The sequence below is a fragment of the Coregonus clupeaformis genome, unplaced genomic scaffold (genome assembly GCF_020615455.1).
Source record: "Coregonus clupeaformis isolate EN_2021a unplaced genomic scaffold, ASM2061545v1 scaf0064, whole genome shotgun sequence".
NCBI lineage: Eukaryota > Metazoa > Chordata > Actinopteri > Salmoniformes > Salmonidae > Coregonus > Coregonus clupeaformis.
In genome coordinates this window covers 143,813-160,876 of record NW_025533519.1, presented here as the reverse complement: position 1 = coordinate 160,876, position 17,064 = coordinate 143,813, and the positions used below count along the sequence as shown (strand labels likewise).

The 17,064-nt window shown below is 44.4% G+C and overlaps 2 protein-coding genes across 6 annotated transcripts; both read right to left on the bottom strand.

Annotated features, from left to right (window-relative positions):
• Positions 1-1,918: 1,918 nt before the first annotated feature.
• On the bottom strand, positions 1,919-5,419 carry LOC121556561 (mitochondrial assembly of ribosomal large subunit protein 1-like). The gene is made up of 4 exons (XM_041870433.2): positions 5,038-5,419; positions 4,168-4,346; positions 3,802-3,883; positions 1,919-2,562 (listed from the first exon to the last, which is right to left on the bottom strand). Exons 1-4 carry the CDS (start codon positions 5,345-5,347, stop codon positions 2,402-2,404), a joined length of 732 nt encoding a protein of 243 aa, XP_041726367.1. The 5' UTR covers positions 5,348-5,419; the 3' UTR covers positions 1,919-2,401.
• A 366-nt stretch (positions 5,420-5,785) lies between these two features.
• On the bottom strand, positions 5,786-16,776 carry LOC121556577 (sphingomyelin phosphodiesterase 5). Of its 5 annotated transcripts, XM_041870455.2 has the most exons (9): positions 16,435-16,776; positions 15,573-15,765; positions 14,201-15,424; positions 13,764-13,839; positions 7,949-8,089; positions 7,566-7,655; positions 7,148-7,211; positions 6,845-7,004; positions 5,786-6,551 (listed from the first exon to the last, which is right to left on the bottom strand). In XM_041870455.2, exons 3-9 carry the CDS (start codon positions 15,401-15,403, stop codon positions 6,438-6,440), a joined length of 1,848 nt encoding a protein of 615 aa, XP_041726389.1. In that variant the 5' UTR covers positions 15,404-15,424; positions 15,573-15,765; positions 16,435-16,776; the 3' UTR covers positions 5,786-6,437. The 5 variants fall into 5 exon arrangements, with proteins under 5 accessions (XP_041726389.1, XP_041726387.1, XP_041726386.1 ...); XM_041870453.2 differs by lacking the exon at positions 15,573-15,765 and having other exon boundaries at positions 14,201-15,514; XM_041870452.2 differs by lacking the exon at positions 15,573-15,765 and having other exon boundaries at positions 14,201-15,511.
• Positions 16,777-17,064: the final 288 nt, after the last annotated feature.

Sequence of the window (17,064 nt, the reverse complement as noted above, 5' to 3'; positions counted from 1 at the left end):
GCCTCCTCACGTCAGTCAGCACCACAGCCTCCTCACATCAGTCAGCACCACAGTCTCCTGACATCAGTCAGCACAACAGCCTGCAGTGCTAAGGCCTGGGGGGGTTACACGCCAGCTGCAATTCCAAATCAGTCTAAATCTACTACCTGTCCAACCACTTAACTTCCAAACCAGGATCTCATCAGCACAGCCTCAGGTGGATACAGACAGATCATGTTTGATGTGTCAGAATGAAGGTATTCTGATAATCCCCCTCACATCATGTACTGTAGGCTTTTCCAGACAGCGAGAGGATCAGCGTGTCCCAAATTACCCATAGGGCTCTGGTCAAAAGTAGTGTACTATATAGGGAATAAGGTGCCATGTGGGAAGCATCCAGACACTCATTGACTCACACCCTCAGTCTGCTGCAGGACCTTGCCCCTGTACCAACAGCTATCCTCAGAGAAGACTGTCCCATAAATCTAGATGGAAACACAAGATGGATGCAATGTATAGATCCAATGGTAATAGTCTCACTCTTCTCCATCTCTCCATGTTTAGCGTCTACCTTCCTTTACCTTCTGAGGATTGGGACTTCCAAGTAACCTTTGGGCCGTTGGGCATTTGGCTGCCATGGCATTGGTCATTTTTTTCAATGGCTTGACCTTCATTGACATTCTAGGACACAAAACAATGAGCCATGTGGATATGCTGTATATATATTTCTTGGGTGTTCTTGTGTAAATCAAATGAATCAATCAACAGGTGAAATTTTCAACCAAAGTCCTAATTACTTCAACAGTGAGATGTGCCACGTGTAGCTTAACTACCTGTGCCCAGAACGTGATGGCATCCAAAACGTGGGTAACACCAACAAGCTCCACTAAAATTAAATGAAATCAGTATTAATACGGGATGGATATTTTTCATAATTAAGTGGATAGTTATAGAAATAGGTCGAGGACAAAAATACTCACCATTCTCACGGTCCATCGTGCATTGGTCCATGTTTATAGGTTGATTGGCTGTGACGTACAAAACATAACAATGATCATGCGCTAGCATGCATGGCTACGCTAGGCCAAAGTGAAATCTATCGATTTATAAATTCAAGTTTTTTGAGATTTTTTTTCTTCTAAAAAACAGATGTTTTCCATGAAGTTACCGTGGAAAAAGACAAAATATAATTTAATTTAAAGTAGGCCTACCGAATCATCTCACCTGTTTGGATCTTGATATTTGTCTTCAGAAAATGAAAAACATGTAAGCACGTTTAGAAAATTAATGTTGAGGTCAAGTGGTTTATGCAAAAACGGACGCGCGCGTGAAGGGAAACTTTTTCTGTGATACTCTACAGTGGGTCTCTTAGCAGGTGTAAATAATGTGTACTACACATTTAAACCATAAGCCACGAGGGGAGTGGTATATGGCCAATATAACATGGCTAAGGGCTGTTCTAAAACCCGACGCAACGCGGAGTGCCTGGCTACAGCCCTTAGCTGTGGTATATTAACCATTTTCCACAAATCCCAGAGGTGCCTTATTACTATTATAAACTGGTTACTAACTTGATTAGAGCAGTAAAAATAAATGTTTTGTAATACCCCTGGTATATGGTCTGATATACCACGGCTGTCAGCCAATCAGCATTCAGGGCTCGAACCACCCAGTTTATAATAGTTGAATATGGTACGGTACATAATGTATAGATAAAGGTATGTTTGTTGTTCAACATTAAAGTTTGTTGCGTAAAAAAAAAAAATTACAAGGAGCTGCATGAGACAATATTTTGTTTAGCTTTATACACTGACTTTAGCTAACAACAATTGTTCTGTTGTTTATATATCAAGCTCTGCATCAGTTTATGTCACTGTTGCCATCTACTGAATGTAATAATGTGTGGCCAGCCAGGAATCATCATGACCAATACAATTACTTATGAAAAGTATTTTTGATATGAATTCTTTAATACAATTCAGTCTTCGGATGAAATGCTCCCCTCCCCCATTGCATCAATACATCTCAACAAACACACAAAAAACACCCTAAACCCCTAAAACCCATAGATACATTCCAGTGCCAACATTAACAACCATGATTGTAAGATACTTCTTATTGTGTCTTCTAGTCTCCATAGCAGACTGGTTTATAATGGTAACAAAGATCAAAGCTTGGAGGACAACTTCAATTCACAGGCTGAATTCAACCAGCAACAACAGCAGTTTTCAACATTTAGCATATGTCCCAAATGGTACATTGCTATTCCCTACATAGTGCACTACTTTTGACCAGGGCCCATAGGACTCTGTTCAAAAGTAGTGCACTATAAAAGGAAAATGGTGCCATTTAGGAAGCAACCTCAGTGTCGCTTCTTCTGAATAAATAACACTCCAGTCTCAACAGTTGTTTAATTGTTGAGTCACATGGTGACATTGACATCGGCTCCAAATATGTAGTCCTCTGGGAGCGTCTCAACAGGGATGGAGCTCAGCTGTTCATCAAGAGAACGTAGTGTCCACAGCTTCTCCAGTTCATACACCTCTCTGGTCTCTGGTAGCATGAAGTGGACCACCATGCTTCCTACTCGGAGGGAAGGAGAGAGAGAGAGAGAAGGGAAAGAGAGAAAGAGAGAGAGAGACAGGAGTAGCAAGTAAGAAATTGACATTTTCAATTTGTAATAACCTTACCTTATTAACCACATATCCAGAGAAAATATATCAGTGTAATATTTCTAGAGAGACCATCAGTGTGATATTTCAGTAAATTATTCTAATCTACATGCACTATAATCCACAGCCAGGTGCAGATCATTCTACAGCACTATAATCCACAGCCAGGAGCAGATCATTCTACAGCACTATAATCCACAGCCAGGAGCAGATCATTCTACTGCACTATAATCCACAGCCAGGAGCAGATCATTCTACTGCACTATAATCCACAGCCAGGAGCAGATCATTCTACAGCACTATAATCCACAGCCAGGTGCAGATCATTCTACAGCACTATAATCCACAGCCAGGTGCAGATCATCCTACAGCACTATAATCCACAGCCAGGTGCAGATCATCCTACTGCACTATAATCCACAGCCAGGAGCAGATCATTCTACAGCACTATAATCCACAGCCAGGTGCAGATCATTCTACAGCACTATAATCCACAGCCAGGTGCAGATCATCCTACTGCACTATAATCCACAGCCAGGTGCAGATCATCCTACAGCACTATAATCCACAGCCAGGTGCAGATCATCCTACAGCACTATAATCCACAGCCAGGAGCAGATCATCCTACTGCACTATAATCCACAGCTAGGAGCAGATCATTCTACTGCACTATAATCCACAGCCAGGTGCAGATCATTCTACAGCACTATAATCCACAGCCAGGTGCAGATCATCCTACAGCACTATAATCCACAGCCAGGAGCAGATCATCCTACAGCACTATAATCCACAGCCAGGAGCAGATCATCCTACAGCACTATAATCCACAGCCAGGAGCAGATCATCCTACAGCACTATAATCCACAGCCAGGTGCAGATCATCCTACAGCACTATAATCCACAGCCAGGAGCAGATCATCCTACAGCACTATAATCCACAGCCAGGAGCAGATCATCCTACAGCACTATAATCCACAGCCAGGTGCAGATCATCCTACTGCACTATAATCCACAGCCAGGTGCAGATCATCCTACAGCACTATAATCCACAGCCAGGTGCAGATCATCCTACTGCACTATAATCCACAGCCAGGTGCAGATCATTCTACAGCACTATAATCCACAGCCAGGAGTAGATCATCAAACATACCAAAGTCAATGCACATCCAGTCCTCTGCATCCTTTCCCTCAATCTTCGCATGTGGGTCCCCATCTTTCTTCATATATTTGTACTGCCAAAATATGAAACATGTAGTATTACAACAACACAGTGGTGTCAATGTACATGGCATTTGCTGCACAGCTTTGACCAGAAGCACCATTACCCAAATGGTCCAAATGGAGTTGCAAAATTCCAGTAACTTTTCTTGAAATCCTGGTTGGAGGATTCCCAGGTTTCCTGCTTATTCCCTTCTGATTTTGCAAATCTTCCTACCAGGATATCCAGAAAACCTGGGAATTTAGGGAAAGTTACCGGAATTTTGCAACCCTACAATTGATCCAATAAATGAATTACCACTTTAATGGCATAGAGGGCCATGGCACGGAGGTGCCTTGAGGAGGACCCGCTGACAACGATGAAGTAGTCTGTGTACTTGATGTCCTCAGGCACCTTGATGACACAGATGTCAGCTGCATTCTCCTGGCGGAGAAGGGACACCAACACGTCGATGTTAAAGTCCTCCTGCGGGTTTCCTGCAGCAAGGAGAGAGGGAGGATCATCACATTAAACAGTCATTCAGTGTGTTCATACGTCATACACTAACCTGGGCGCCAGTCTGGTTGTGACATCATTCCAGCTCCCTGTCACTCAATGTCATACCAAGCATGTTCGAGTGACAAGGAGTTGGCATGTTGGCACCAACAGACTGGCACCCAGGATAGGCATACCCTATACTTAGCTGTAGTTTACATCCCTGTAATATGGATATCTTCCATACGGGTGTATATATTGTGGAGGTGAGTAAACTGTAACTCAGCTGGTAAAGCACGGCGCTTGTAACGCCAAGGTAGTGGGTTCCATCCCCGGGACCACCCATACACTAAAAATGTATGCACGCATGACTGTAAGTCGCTTTGGATAAAAGCGTCTGCTAAATGGCATTTTATATTATATTATTATTATTATTATTAAATAAACTCAGCTAGCTAACCCCTATATGAAGCTTTAGAATTGGTCTACAGAAAAGTGCCATGCACAGCCCTGCCCTTCCGAAAAGAAAAAATACATAACGAACTTTAACATGAAGAGGCAGGTACCGCGCTTCGCTAGATAAGATAGTGTGTCTTTGTAATTGCATTAGGTGCCTTGTTGCTATGTAACGTTACTCACACTACTAGCTAGCTAACTTAGTTGTCTGATTGATTCAATTTTAGCTCTACTTACTTTGACTTGAGTCACTCTCCATCTCATATGCGTCTTGTTGTGCCAGAAGCTTGCCAGGGCTGTTCAACTTTGAAACATTCTCTTCACTATGTAAATCGGCGTAATATCTTCTAATACCGTTGTGAAATGCAGAGAGATGTGGATGCAATTGCTGAGAGGCAAGACATGTGTAACGTCGATACAAAAACCCTGTGCTGGGCCACGCTTTTGAAATTAAACACGTACCTCTAACGACACCGGTATACCCTCGAAGAACATTATGTGAAAGTATCTGAGAGAGAAATTGCCTAGAACAATTTAGTACACACATGATTTAGCGATCTTGTCATTGCCATCAACACGCATGTGTTTTTGGTTTGTTTTTCCAAGGACTGTCTAGAAACAGGAAATGTTTCTAATTCCAAGACTCTGATTGGTTCAGGTGGCTTCTTCGCTGTTTACGCCTCATTCCGTCCAGTACCGCTCCTGGATGCGCTTTATCGCCGCTTAGTGTACAGGAGTGAGACTTTGTGAAGTAGCAAATCAAAGACGGCCAAAGATTATTGCTCGTTTTAGCTATGAACATGACATTTTTATATTTAATCGCTCTAAACCCATACAGTCAACTGCTTATAAGGGTTTCAGAATGTATCCATATTTATGAAATTATGTGTTACTGTTCTTGGTTTCATCATAGTATCACCACCCAGCAAATATTCTTCAAATATTTTAACCACCATTCTAGGCAGTAAGAGACTCAAACAGTTTGTGCATTTCAGTGAGATCATTTATTTTCCACAGGCATGATCATGAAATCAGAGTGAAAAAATATAAAATATTACTTTCAGTACCAACAATTTACCAAAAGTATGATTGTGACTGTATAAAAGTGAGTTATCAATGCCCCTGACCTGAAAAGGCCCACATGGATTTATAACTCAGTGAGTCATGTTATTACTCAGCTTAGATTTGGTCTCTGTACACAGCATCAGCAAATCAATATTGGTTTTAATCCAGCAGCTACCAGACAATGGTACTGTCCAAAATTGTACCCTATTTCCCATAGCGCTCTGGTCAAAAGTACTGCACTATATAGGGAATAGGGTGCCATTTAGGAAGCTAGGGAATAGGGTGCCATTTAGGAAGCACATCCAATCTTTCTGACTGAGGATGCAGGCCAGCTCACCCCCACCATAACCCCTAGGCATTTTCATTGGTCCGTTCATTTTCACAGCAACAATGACAAAGTAAATGTATTGTTGTACCCGTGTGGTGTGTGTGGTGCATAGTGGATGGCTGCATCCCAAATGGCACCCATAGGGCTCTGGTCAAAAGTAGTGCACTATATAGGGAATAGGGTGCCATTTGGGATGAACCCCATGTCTTTCCCTTCTCCCCCAAAGGATTTCAGGCTTAGGTTGTCACTCTTCGGACTGGGCATTGTCTGAGTCCAGGATCACGTTGAGCCTCAGGCCCACTGGAATGTGGTCGGTCAGGCCAGCAAGCTGGGTCACAAAGGTGAACTCCTCGATTTCCTACAGAGCAAAGAAAGACAGGAGAAAAGGTTGCAATCAAAACAGAACGAATAGGCACACATTTTGTTGTGATGACTGCAGCCAGACACATTTCCTAGAACACATCCTCGTGGTGTTCCAAGCCATCATTTCAATAATATAATACAGGTGGAAGTCAGGAGTGGGGAGAGGAGAACATGAAGGAAGTGGACTCTTCTATACAGCTAAATGAGAATGCAGGTATCTGATAGCTAGCTCATGTTAGCTAACGTAGCTAGCTAACCAGAGAGGGGGAAATGTATGGAAACGCGTACAGTTCGGCAGTGCTTGGAGATGGAGCTCTCTCTGTAGAGGATGTAGTCGATGCGGCGCCCCACCCAGGGCTGACCCAACTCAGGGTAGACCAGGGGACAGCTGTCCAGGGCCACAGGAGAGGAGATGTACTGCTTCCTCACCTCCTCTCTCTCCAGGGTCCTACAGAGACAGAGATGGGATCAGAGGAACTTAACACATGTCCCAAATTACACCTTATTACCCTATGTGGTGTAGTGCACTACCTTGTTTTGACCAGGGCCCATTGACTACGTTCAGTAAATGCAGTCTGAGGGATAGCATACCTTTGAAGATTCTCTGGGGTCCTTACATCCTCATGATACAGAGTAGGCTGTTCCAGCAAAGTGCCTGAACGATATAACATAAGAAAACATGTTATTGTCAGTTTCCACAGAAATGTGCCTTGGTTAAAAATTAAAAATAAACTCCTTACAAGACATAAAACAACAGACATACTTCAACGTGGGCTGGGGATTGTACAGGGGACTAACTATACAAGTGGTTAAAAACATTATATTCATGTCACAAGAAATGTTTGATCGTTCCTAATGAGTTGTAGGCCTGTTTGTTGGCTATGTGGCCCTATTCCCTAAATAGTACACTACTTACCTATGGGCCCTTGTCAAAAGTAAAAAGTAGTGCACTGTATAGGTAATGGGGTGCCATTTGGGCCACACTCGTAGTCTAAAGAGTCCAACTCACCAATGACCCAGGGCTTCTCCTGGCCAGGCCCGACCCGGCAGGGGTCTCTGTACTCCTCAAACAGACTGTGCTTCTGTTCTAGACTGTCAACTGGAAAGTCCAAGGACAAAACACACAAAAACATGGAACAATGTTGAAACCTGTTGCATGACATCAAGGCCACATAGACACCCATCTATACAATTTTGACCAGGCACTTGTAAACATTGTTTCTCAAGACAAACTGCATGCAGAGCCAATGTACTCTACATGTAAACAGAAAGGTGTCCAAAAATGACACCCTATTCCCTATATAGCGTACTTCTTTTGACCAAGGCTCATAGGGCTCTGATCAAAAGTAGTGCACTGTGGAGAATAGGGTGTCATTTGGGATGCAGACGTACCAGGTGAGCAGTTGTCGAAGTTGAAATCCCCAGAAAGCACGTCAAACACGACCACCTCATCAGGCTCGCTATTGGTCGCCTGGAACTCCTGGATCCACTTGGTGATCATGTTGAGCTGCTCACAGCGGATCTCCCCTTCACCTGCTCAGCCAAATCACAGCACAGGACACACAGGGAACAGTTATTTACATTTACATTTTAGTCATTTAGCAGACGCTCTTATCCAGAGCGACTTACAGTTAGTAAGTGCATACATTATTTTATTATTTTTATACTGGCCCCCCATGGGAATTGAACCCACAACCCTGGCATTGCAAACGCCATGCTCTACCAACTGAGCTACAACCCTGCCAGCCATTCCCTCCCCTACCCTGGACGACGCTGGGCCAATTGTGCGCCGCCCCATGGGTCTCCCGGTCACGGCTGGCTACGACAGAGCCTGGATTCGAACCAGGATCTCTAGTGGCACAGCTAGCCTTAGACCACTGCGCCACTCGGGAGTATATCAACGTGTGATAAAACACTATTGACCCCATTACAATAAAAGAAAAGAGAGACTGGTGCTGGACAGACAATGTCTGCCTCCCAAATCCAAATCAAATCAAAGTTTATTGGTCACGTACACAGTTTAGCAGATGTTATAGATCAGGGGTGTCAAACGTCCGGGCCGCGGGCCGGATCAGGCCCGCAAACGGGTTTAATCCAGCCCGCGAGATTATTTTGAAAAAAAATAATTAAGATAAAAATAAAATAAAATATTTTTGTAAAGTATAAAAATGCGCTGCAATTTTTCAATAAAATAAACTGCTGTTCCAATTGCGTCCACTGGATGGCACAATAGCAATTGTGTTAAGCAAGCAAACTGTTTATACCGGGGCAGAGCAAGTAGGTCAAGCACGTGCAGCCAATGAGCTACTTTGTTTTGCCCGCAATATTTATTACGGCTTCTACTTTTAACATTATGTGCTTTGGCACCCTCATTGCCCCAATATGTCTCTGTCAAAAAAGAGAAAAGTGGACGCAGAGTGCAGAGTGTTCCAAGAAAAATTGTCATCCTATTTATTCACGGAATTGGATGGGAAAGCTGTATGTTTGGTGTGTTCAGAGCATGTTGCAGTGCTGAAAGAATATAACCTTCGTCCGCCACTATGTGAGTCTTCATGCCGACAAATATGACAACTTTCAAGGACAGCGGAGATGAGAGAAGGTGAATGAACTGTTGGCGGGTCTGAAGAAACAGCAGTCTGTGTTTACTCACAGCCGAGACATCAGTGACGCTGCAGTGAAAGCTAGCTACCTCATTGCTAATGAAATCGCAGTGGCTTCAAAACCATTTAGTGAGGGTGAATTTGTAAAAACATGCATGATGAAGGCAGCGGAGATTGTGTGCCCTGAAAAGCGGCAGGCTTATGCAAATATCAGCCTGACAAGAAACACAGTTGCAGACAGGATTTCCGATCTTTCAGTGGATTTGGACAGCCAGTTGAAGCAAAAAGTAAAGTCATTTATTGCGTTTTCGGTTGCAATTGATGAAAGCACGGACATTACAGATGTTGCACAACTGGCCATTTTCATCCGCGGAGTTGATGACACATTGACCGTCACCGAGGAGTTCGTGAAGTTGGTGCCGATGACAGATACAACGACAGCAGCTGATATTTTTACCGCACTCGCCGGGCGCGCTGGACAGGGTCGGAGTGGACTGGTCCCGCACTGTCAGCCTGGCTACAGTGGTGCGCCCTCAATGATCGGGAAAAAAGCAGGCGTTGTGACAAAGTTCAGACAGAAAGTGCAATCTGCAAATGGAGGACGTGATTTTTTGACTTTTCACTGTATTTTGCACCAGGAGGCTTTGTGTTGCAAGTCATTAAAGATGGATAACGCCATGAAGGTGGTCATCCAAACTGTTAATTTCATCCGATCCAGAAGCCTGAATCACCGTCAGTTTGACAGCCTTCTCAGAGAGAAAGACCACATCTATGGCCTGCCATACCACACTGAGGTAAGATGGTTAAGCCGAGGTGCTGTGCTGAGGCGTTTCTTTGATTTACGAGAAGAAATTGAACAGTTCATGGAAGAAAAGGGCAAACCAGTGTTAGAATTTCATTCCGCAGAATGGATGCAGGACCTTGCATTTATGGTGGATGTTACAGAGCACCTGAATAACTTGAACAAACAGCTGCAAGGGCGCAACAAAGTTGTCACGCAGTATTATGACAGCATACGTTCTTTCAAGTTGAAGCTGTCATTGTGGGAGACGCAACTTGCCGGTGGTGATACAGCTCACTTCCCCTGTCTGAAAAATGTGTGCGCGACCCAACATGTGGCAGACATGAAGCGGTTCAAAGATAAAATAACGGGACTGTTACGGGAGTTTGAGCAACGCTTTCAGATTTATGTTTATATGCTATGGTTTTTAATTGATTTTATTTTATTTGTATATTTAACCTATTCTTGACTCTGTGGTTCTTGCACTTGTTTGGGGAACAGGATTTCATTATTTTTATCTACATTTCTGCCTGAGAAATGACACCCTGATATAGTTCTGTGATCTGTGATATACTTCTGTGAATCACTGAGGCATTGTGTGTTTGTGTGTTCTTTGTCCTCAGAACTTTCAAATAACTTGAGGTGTTTTATGATTAATAGTGATGTTGTGCTTTTGGACACTGTCCTCAGGCTCCAGCTTTATGTTTATATGTTTTTATGTTGATGTGCTATTGTTTTTAATTGATTTTATTTTATTTGTATATTTAACCTATTCTTGACTCTGTGGTTCTTGCACTTGTTTGGGGAACAGGATTTCATTATTTTTATCTACATTTCTGCCTGAGAAATGACACCCTGATATAGTTCTGTGATCTGTGAAACAGTTCTGTTAATCACTGAGGCATTGTGTGTTTGTGTGTTCTTTTTCTTTAGAATTTTCAAATAAACTTGACGTGTTTTATGATTAATAGTGATGTTGTGCTTGTACTATTTTGGACACACTGTCCTCACGCTCCAGCTTTATGTTGTATGTTGATCGCATTAAAACAAAGAAAACAATCTGAAGTTGTTGTTTTTAAGTTATATATACCATGATTTTTCCGGTCCGGCCCACTTGGGAATAGATTTTCCTCCATGTGGCCCCTGAGCTAAAATGAGTTTGACACCCCTGTTATAGATGGTGCAGCGACATGCTTGTGTTACTAGCTCCTAACACGGCAGTAAAATGTCAAAACAAGTACACAAATAATGGAAAACTAGAAACAAATCAACAATTTTAGAACAAATCCAATTAACAACTGTCGGATTCTGTCTTGAAATATAATTATTCCTGTCACCATATTATACCTTATTGAGTAATTTACATGTATAAGAACTGTATCTGTTAGGGGTCAATGAAGGGTGAATAGTAACTTTGTTTATGGAAAGTTAAAGAGGGAGACGATGGGAAGTGCAGAAAGTTTCTGTCTATTCAAACATGTTATTGCTGAATATTAATATTTCTAAGGAAGGAGGTACAGAGCAACAGTCTAGTCCCAGTTCCTGATAAGGCAGGTCAGTTGCTGTGGAACTAGGACCAGGAGGGATGTGGAACTCAACTCAATAAGGTCAACACTTGAAGAGAGAAGAAACCTCTGGGAGGGGGGCCAGAGGGGCCACCTAACTACAGTCCTATCTCACACACACTTCCACGCTCCAATGAAGGTTCTAGACTCATGCAGGGCCATGACAACACCAGTAAGAGGAACAGACTTAGTTCCTGCCTAGCAACAGAGAAGGATTGTTTATCTTAGTTATACAAGGAGGTGCCTCCTAGTCAGAAGGTATAGATATGTGCTTGTATGTTGTGCTTGCAGCTGAGGCACCCAGTGGGTTGAATAAACGTGGCTTGAGCTTTTTTTAGTCGTCCGTTTGAATTTTTACTCTGTTTTTACGTTCTCACAACCAAATAACACTGTCATGAAAACAAATGCAATCTGTGCGTATATACAGCAAAAATATCTACTAAGAATGACATGCACATCAGTAGATATATTATAGTTAGTTATGTCAAGAATCAAGTATATACAGTGCATTCGGAAAGTATTCAGACCCCTTGACTTTTTCCACGTTTTGTTAAGTTTCAGCCTTATTCTAAAATTGATTAAATTATTTATTTTCCCCTCATCAATCTACACACAATACCCCATAATCACAAAGCAACAACAGGTTTTTAGAAATGTTTGCAAATGTATAAAAAATAAAAAACAGAAATCCCTTATTTACATAAGTATTCAGACCCTGTGCTATGAGACTCGAAATTGAGCTCAGGTGCATCCTGTTTCCATTGATCATCCTTGAGCTGTTTTTACAACTTGATTGGGACATGATTTGGAAAGGCACACACCTGTCTATATAAGGTCCCAGAGTTGACAGTGCATGTCAGAGCAAAAACCAAGCCATGAGGTTGAAGGAATTGTCAGTAGAGCTCTGAGACAGGATTGTGTCAAAGCACAGATCTGGGGAAGGGTACCAAAACATTTCTGCAGCATTGAAGGTCCCCAAGAACCCAGTGGCCTACATCATTCTTAAATGGAAGAAGTTTGGAACCACCAAGACTCTTCCTAGAGCTGGCCACCCGGCTAAGCTGAGCAAACAGGGGAGAAAGGCCTTGGTCAGGGAGGTGACCAAGAACCCGATGATCACTCTGACAGAGCTACAGAGTTCCTCTGTGAGGATGGGAGAATCTTCCAGAAGGACAACCATCTCTGCAGCACTCCACCAATCAGGCCTTTATGGTAGAGTGGCCAGACGGAAGCCACTCCTCAGTAAAAGGCACATGACAGCCCACTTGGAGTTTGTCAAAAGGCACCTAAAGGACTCTCAGACCATGAGAAACAAGATTCTCTGGTCTGATGAAACCAAGATTGAACTCTTTGGGCACAATGCCAAGTGTCACGTCTGGAGGAAACTTGGCACCATCCCTACGGTGAAGCATGGTGGTTGCAGCATGCTGTGGAGATGTTTTTCAGCGGCAGGGACTGGGAGACTAGTCAGGATCGAGGGAAAGATGAACGGAGCAAAGTGCAGAGAGATCCTTGATGAAAACCTGCTCCAGAGCGCTCAGGACCTCAGACTGGGGCGAAGGTTCACCTTCCAACAGGACAACAACCCAAAGCACACAGCCAAGATAACACAGGAGTGGCTTCGGGACAAGTCTCTGAATGTCCTTGAGTGGCCCAGCCAGAGCCCAGACTTGAACCCGATCGAACATCTCTGGAGAGACCTGAAAATAGCTGTGAAGCAACGCTCCCCATCCAACCTGACAGAGCTTGAGAGGATCTGCAGAGAAGAATGGGAGAAACTCCCCAAATACACATTTTGCCAAGCTTGTAGCGTCATACCCAAGAAGACTTGAGGCTGTAATCGTTGCCAAAGGTGCTTCAACAAAGTACTGAGTAAAGGGTCTGAATACTTATTTAAATGTTAAATATCTGTTTTTTATTTGTAATACATTTGCAAATTTGTCTAAAAACCTGTTTTGCTTTGCTTGTGTAGATTGATGAGGGGGAAAAAACAATTTAATCAATTTTAGAATAAGGCTGTAACGTAACAAAATGTGGAAAAAGTCAAGGGGTCTGAATACTTTTTGAAAGCACTGAACTAAGAATGATATGTACAGCAGTATATACCAGTATATAAAGAATCCAGTATATAAATGTGGTGTGCATAAACAGTGTAACAACAATGTAGTAGCTATATTATAATGAGATGTGAAAAGTAGTACTGTAAATAGAGAATAAGGTGACATTTTGGATGAAGTAAAAAATGAATGAAGATGACTTGCCTTCAGGTGCATGGAGGTGTGTGCAGTTAAAATATCCAACCAGCTTCTTCTCTTTCTGATTCTGGCCAACTAGCACCTGGGAACACCCACACACCATTACTTCACCTACCACGTCTTAACTAGCACTAAAAGGGAGTGGCTATTATCAATACAATAACTGACAACAGTAACACAACACAGTAGGAGCGTTAACGGCAACAATATATTACATTTAAACAACCACATATCACAGTTATTATAAGCAGAAAAAAACACAAAGTGCAGGTGAGAAAGACAAGAGCTATAATGACAGTGAGTGGCATAGAATTACAAATTAGAACTGGATTTCTCCTTAATTTAATCAAAATGGCTGCCATTATCAGCCCATTCTAGAATTCTGAGGGTCTTTGACCTCATCCCCTCTAGTAATGTAATAGGATCTCTGTGGTGAGTGGTACCTTGGCAGAGAGCAGGCCTTTAGCAGCCAGGGCATCCTCCCCCCGGCCATTAGGGAAACAGTGGTACTGGGCCTCCAGCACTGGGTAACGGCTGGCCAGGAACAGGCCGCTGTTGAAGAACTTGAAGGAGGAGCAGCTGCCGGGAGGCTGCCAGGCGTACACCCCTACATCATACAGTATGTGGTTGAACAGGGGCTTCAGGGTGTTGGTCAGCTTCAGAGCTGCCCTCTTATCAAACACCTCCTCCAGACACAGGATGTCCACGTTGGCCGGGAAGAGAGAGGACACCTCCCAGGGCACGTCGTCTGGCCCAGCCTGGCCGCGCTGGGCGACCCCCTGAGTGCGTAGAGCCCGCGGAGGGTTCCTGTGGCCCTTCCGGCCCTGCTGGTTGGAGTTCTGGTTGGTGTTGATGACAGGGGCAGGAGAAGGGGAAGGCTCCTCGGTGTCGTCACAGGGCACGTACACCACACAATTTGTGTCAATGGGCTTGGGGGGCGGCGTCGTTGTTGTTGGGACCGCTCCGTCAGCTTGATCCTCGTCTGAATGGGCCTTCACAGCAGGAGGAGCCTGGGGTGGTGGCTGGCAGGCTGGGTCTGTAGCACCGTATGAGACAGGGCTGGTGGTGGAGGGGCCAGGGAGCAGGCTACTGGAGGGGCTGAGGGTGCCACAGCTGCTGGGGGAGTCCACAAAGATGCGGATGTGTGGCCGATTCACGCCCTGCACGATGCTCCGGCCGATGGCGGTGGCACGGCGCTGCGTGTGCCCCAGGTTGTTGAAGCGTGCGATGCCGTCCGGCAACAGACACAGGTTGGCAGTGGCAAAGCCAAAAGTGGCCTTGTTGGCCCCTGCCTCAAAGCCCAGGTTCCTCTCCCCCTCATCGGCTGGTGCTGGCCTTGACGGGGGCTCCTGGTGGTAGGAGAAGGGCCTGCGGGCGGCCTGGAGGGGAGCCCAGAGCAGGAACCCCAGGAAGGCCAGGGGAGCCGTGACCAGGAAGAGGGCAAGGAAGAGGATGAAGCCGAAGAAGACCTTGAGAGGGTGGAGGTAACACTCCTGCTCGTGCCGCTGGGTGCGTTCCAGGCTGGTGGACATGCAGACGGCGATGAGGCGGTCCAGGAACCAGAAGCAGGGCAGGATGAGGCCCCAGCCCACTGCATGGAGGCCCTCCACAAAGCAGTTGGGGAATGGGGACTCCCGCAGAACCATGCCTCCCTCCTTCAGTCACCTCTGGACACAAATAGGGAGAGCAGGCATCAGGGCTCCCAGCTGCTCACCTCACTCTGGTTATTCACCATCTGACTGAGACTCTGGAATCTACTGAAAGTAAACGCAGAACACAACATACAGACAGGACATGTAGAGGGTGTTTTCTGACCTTTCCTGGCTCGACTAGTGAGGTAAATCAATAGTGCTTGCCAGTGCGTGGTTGTCAGGGAAATGACTCCCGTTCAGGAAACCAGGATCAACCCAAGCTGGCTGGGCGACAGCTGGTGCGTCATGGTGCAAGCGATCAATTGGAGTAGAAAGGCAGATTACGTTGGCTTACTGAGCTGCGCGAACATGAAGGGCTGGGTTGGTGGATAGACAGACATTGTTGCAAAGGAGGGAAAGAGGAGAAGAATATACGGGTATCTTACCCAAACTACTGTTAATCCAGACGTCACCATCTGCACGAATTCACTAATCGCTATAGCGACAGATGTGTACAGTGTACTATTGATACTACTGGGGTCGGTGCAACGTTCAAAATTGTCCACACAGGCACCAAAAATCCCCACACCTTCCTACAATGACGCCAACCGTCCTGAGTGGACTCATTTCTGCTGACACTGTCATGCCAACCAACATCAGTCATTAATAATAATGTGATATCGATAGCTTCTCAAGTTTTCGTAGTGTGTGCTTGTTACTTTAAAATTATCGACTCGCTCCAAATGCTGTTCTCACAACTGACGCGACGTGGTTAGCTAGCAAGCCGGCTAACATTGAGTACTACCTGGCTAATTCAACCAGTTTGAAAATGTTCACTAATTTGGGCTAGGTAGCAGGTGCTCACATGCACAATGTATCATTCACGAACAAGCCAATTTCATCTTACTCATTTACATAGCCACACGTTCGTGGACGAATGTTAGCTACTAGCTAGCTAAAATAGGACATCTAGTTAGGCAGCTGTAGCTATCTGGTTAGCTAGCTAGCTAGGTTAGCTAACATGAGCTAGGCACCTGCATTCTTACCTGTCTGCATAGAAGAGTCCACTTCCTTCATAAAATGTGAATTTATCCGTCTAAATACAATACATGTAACAGTAGCTACTGCTAAATTGGCATTGTCATGCCGTGGATATTTTTCATTCAATATTCCTGTATAAAATAGAATACAATAATTTCCAGCGACTAGTGTACGACTTGTCCCGCGCCGGGAGTAGCCAACTCTAGTCTAGACAGTTTGCGTCATTGTTCCCTCGTTGGGCGTGCACGCTGTTTATTTCCCACCTTTTGCGTTCTCGTCTGAAGTGACAAGTGAGGTGAACATATTGAAAGGTAACTATACTTTTACTGAGTTACAGGAGCCAGATCCAGCCAATCAGAATGAGTTTTTCCCCACAAAAGGGCTTTATTACAGACATAAATACCCCTCTGGCAACAGCTCTGGTGGACATTCCTGCATTCAGCATGCCAACTGCACGCTCCCTCAAAACTGGAGACATCTGTGGCATTGTTGTGTGACAAAACATTTTAAAGTGGCATTTTATTGTCCCCAGCACAAGGTGCACCTGTGTAATGATCATGCTGTTTAATCAGCTTCTTGAAAGGCCACACCTGTCAGGTGGATGCATTATCTAGGCAAAGGATAAATGCTCACTA

Excerpts from the sequence above, each read along its gene's own strand:
- LOC121556561 (XM_041870433.2), bottom strand. The coding sequence starts at position 5,347 with ATGTGTGTACTAAATTGTTCTAGGCAATTTCTCTCTCAGATACTTTCA. Across the intron at positions 4,347-5,037 it reads GGAGAGTGACTCAAGTCAAA|GAAACCCGCAGGAGGACTTT; the intron begins GTAAGTAGAGCT and ends TCCTTGCTGCAG. Across the intron at positions 3,884-4,167 it reads CCCTCTATGCCATTAAAGTG|TACAAATATATGAAGAAAGA; the intron begins GTAATTCATTTA and ends ATATTTTGGCAG.
- LOC121556577 (XM_041870455.2), bottom strand. The coding sequence starts at position 15,403 with ATGGTTCTGCGGGAGTCCCCATTCCCCAACTGCTTTGTGGAGGGCCTC. Across the intron at positions 13,840-14,200 it reads AAGGCCTGCTCTCTGCCAAG|GTGCTAGTTGGCCAGAATCA; the intron begins GTACCACTCACC and ends GGGTGTTCCCAG. Across the intron at positions 6,552-6,844 it reads TCTCCAAGCACTGCCGAACT|GAAATCGAGGAGTTCACCTT; the intron begins GTACGCGTTTCC and ends TTTGCTCTGTAG.